The sequence below is a fragment of the Ostrea edulis genome, chromosome 3, assembly GCF_947568905.1.
Source record: "Ostrea edulis chromosome 3, xbOstEdul1.1, whole genome shotgun sequence".
Taxonomy (NCBI): Eukaryota; Metazoa; Mollusca; class Bivalvia; order Ostreida; family Ostreidae; genus Ostrea; species Ostrea edulis.
The window spans coordinates 63,583,066-63,585,565 of NC_079166.1; the positions used below are offsets into that span (position 1 = coordinate 63,583,066).

Below are 2,500 nucleotides of genomic sequence, written 5' to 3' on the forward strand. Positions count from 1 at the left end.
ATTCATACATGTAACTTTTAAAAAAATATATTTAAGATGAAAAGTTCTTTTCTTTTCACTTCGAAAAAACCCTCGACGTTAATATTTCAATAAATAAGATTCAATACTTAAATTCACTTTCAAGGGGTACACCCTCTTAACATTTCGCAACAATTAATTTTTTTTTATCTATAATTCATATTTGCGGTTTGTTGATATATTGTTGCGGGTTTTCTCTCCACATACACATTTGTATAATTAAACAGATGCGCACAAAAAAGGTATTACGTGTCTATACAGTTACCAGTTTACCTGATTTTAACATCTCTCCAAATACTCGTATTAACTCCGTCAGTACGGCTGTCCCTGACAGAGGATCTATGGCGCCAAACACCCATGCATCATGATGGTTACCCAGTAAAATATATCTGTCTTTAATGATTAAATATCAAAGTAAGTTCATTTGATAATGATGTCATAACGGATGGGCATAAGTTTCAGATGACATGAGTGAGAAAAGAAATGTGATAAGATGTCTTTTTTTAACAAGAGGCCCATGGGCCACATCGCTCACCTGAGTCACCTTGGTCCATATCAGAAGATTTTCCATATCTATTTGCATGTAAAACCGTAGTCCTTATTATGGCCCCAAACCTTCCCCTGGAGGCCATGGTTTTTGCAAACTTGAATCTACACTATGTCAGAAAGCTTTCATGTAAATGTGAACTTCTTTGGCCCAATGGTTCTTGAGAAGAAGATTTTTAAAGATTGTCCCTATATATTTGTATGTAAAACTTTGATCCCCTATTGTGGCCCCATCCTACCCCCGGGGGGGGGGGGGGGGGGCATGATTTTAACAAACCTGAATCTGCACTATATCAGAAAGCTTTCATATAAATCTCAGCTTTTCTGGTTTAGTGGTTCTGGGAAGAAGATTTTTAAAGATTTTTCCTATATATTTGTATGTAAAACTTTGACCCCCTATTGTGGCCCCATCCGACCCCCGGGGGCCATGATCTTAACAATTTATAATCTGCACTATATCAGGAAGCTTTCATATAAACCTCAGCTTTTCTGGCTCAGTGGTTCTTGAGAAGAAGATTTTAAAAGATTTTTCCTATAAATTTGTATGTAAAACTTTGATGCCCCCCTTGAGGCCCCATCCAATCCCCGGGGTCCATGATTTTAACAAACTTGAATCTGCACTATATCAGAAAGCTTTCATATAAATCTCAGCTTTTCTGGTTTAGTGGTTCTGGGAAGAAGATTTTTAAAGATTGTCCCTATATATTTGTATGTAAAACTTTGATCCCCTATTGTGGCCCCATCCTACCCCCGGGGGGGGGGGGGCATGATTTTAACAAACCTGAATCTGCACTATATCAGAAAGCTTTCATATAAATCTCAGCTTTTCTGGTTTAGTGGTTCTGGGAAGAAGATTTTTAAAGATTTTTCCTATATATTTGTATGTAAAACTTTGACCCCCTATTGTGGCCCCATCCGACCCCCGGGGGCCATGATCTTAACAATTTATAATCTGCACTATATCAGGAAGCTTTCATATAAACCTCAGCTTTTCTGGCTCAGTGGTTCTTGAGAAGAAGATTTTAAAAGATTTTTCCTATAAATTTGTATGTAAAACTTTGATGCCCCCCTTGAGGCCCCATCCAATCCCCGGGGTCCATGATTTTAACAAACTTGAATCTGCACTATATCAAAAACAAAACAAAAACAAAACAAAACAAATTTTTTTTTGACCTTTTGACCCCCTATTGTGGCCCCATCCGACCCCGGGGGCCATGATTTTAACAATTTAGAATCTGTACTATATCAGGAAGCTTTCATATAAATCTCAGCTTTTCTGGCTTAGTGGTTCTTGGGAAAAAGATTTTTAAAGATTTTCCCTATATATTTGTATGTAAAACTTTGACCCCCTATTGTGGCCCCATCCGACCCCCGGGGGCCATGATCTTAACAATTTATAATCTGCACTATATCAGGAAGCTTTCATATAAACCTCAGCTTTTCTGGCTCAGTGGTTCTTGAGAAGAAGATTTTAAAACATTTTTCCTATAAATTTGTATGTAAAACTTTGATGCCCCCCTTGAGGCCCCATCCAATCCCCGGGGTCCATGATTTTAACAAACTTGAATCTGCACTATATCAAAAACAAAACAAAAACAAAACAAAACAAATTTTTTTTTGACCTTTTGACCCCCTATTGTGGCCCCATCCGACCCCGGGGGCCATGATTTTAACAATTTAGAATCTGTACTATATCAGGAAGCTTTCATATAAATCTCAGCTTTTCTGGCTTAGTGGTTCTTGGGAAAAAGATTTTTAAAGATTTTCCCTATATATTTGTATGTAAAACTTTGACCCCCTATTGTGGCCCCATCCGACCCCCGGGGGCCATGATCTTAACAATTTATAATCTGCACTATATCAGGAAGCTTTCATATAAACCTCAGCTTTTCTGGCTCAGTGGTTCTTGAGAAGAAGATTTTAAAACATTTTTCCT

The 2,500-nt window shown here is 37.7% G+C and overlaps 1 protein-coding gene across 9 annotated transcripts in view; it reads right to left on the reverse strand.

The window, feature by feature from the left end:
* Positions 1-2,500, reverse strand: part of LOC125675520 (glutamate carboxypeptidase 2-like) — a 283,989-nt gene that overhangs the window by 25,943 nt on the left and 255,546 nt on the right. For all 9 annotated transcript variants that reach the window (XM_056158510.1, XM_056158503.1, XM_056158504.1 and 6 more), the window contains one exon: positions 292-411. In XM_056158510.1, coding sequence (XP_056014485.1) covers positions 292-411 — 120 coding nt within the window. The remainder of the gene's footprint in view (positions 1-291; positions 412-2,500) is intronic.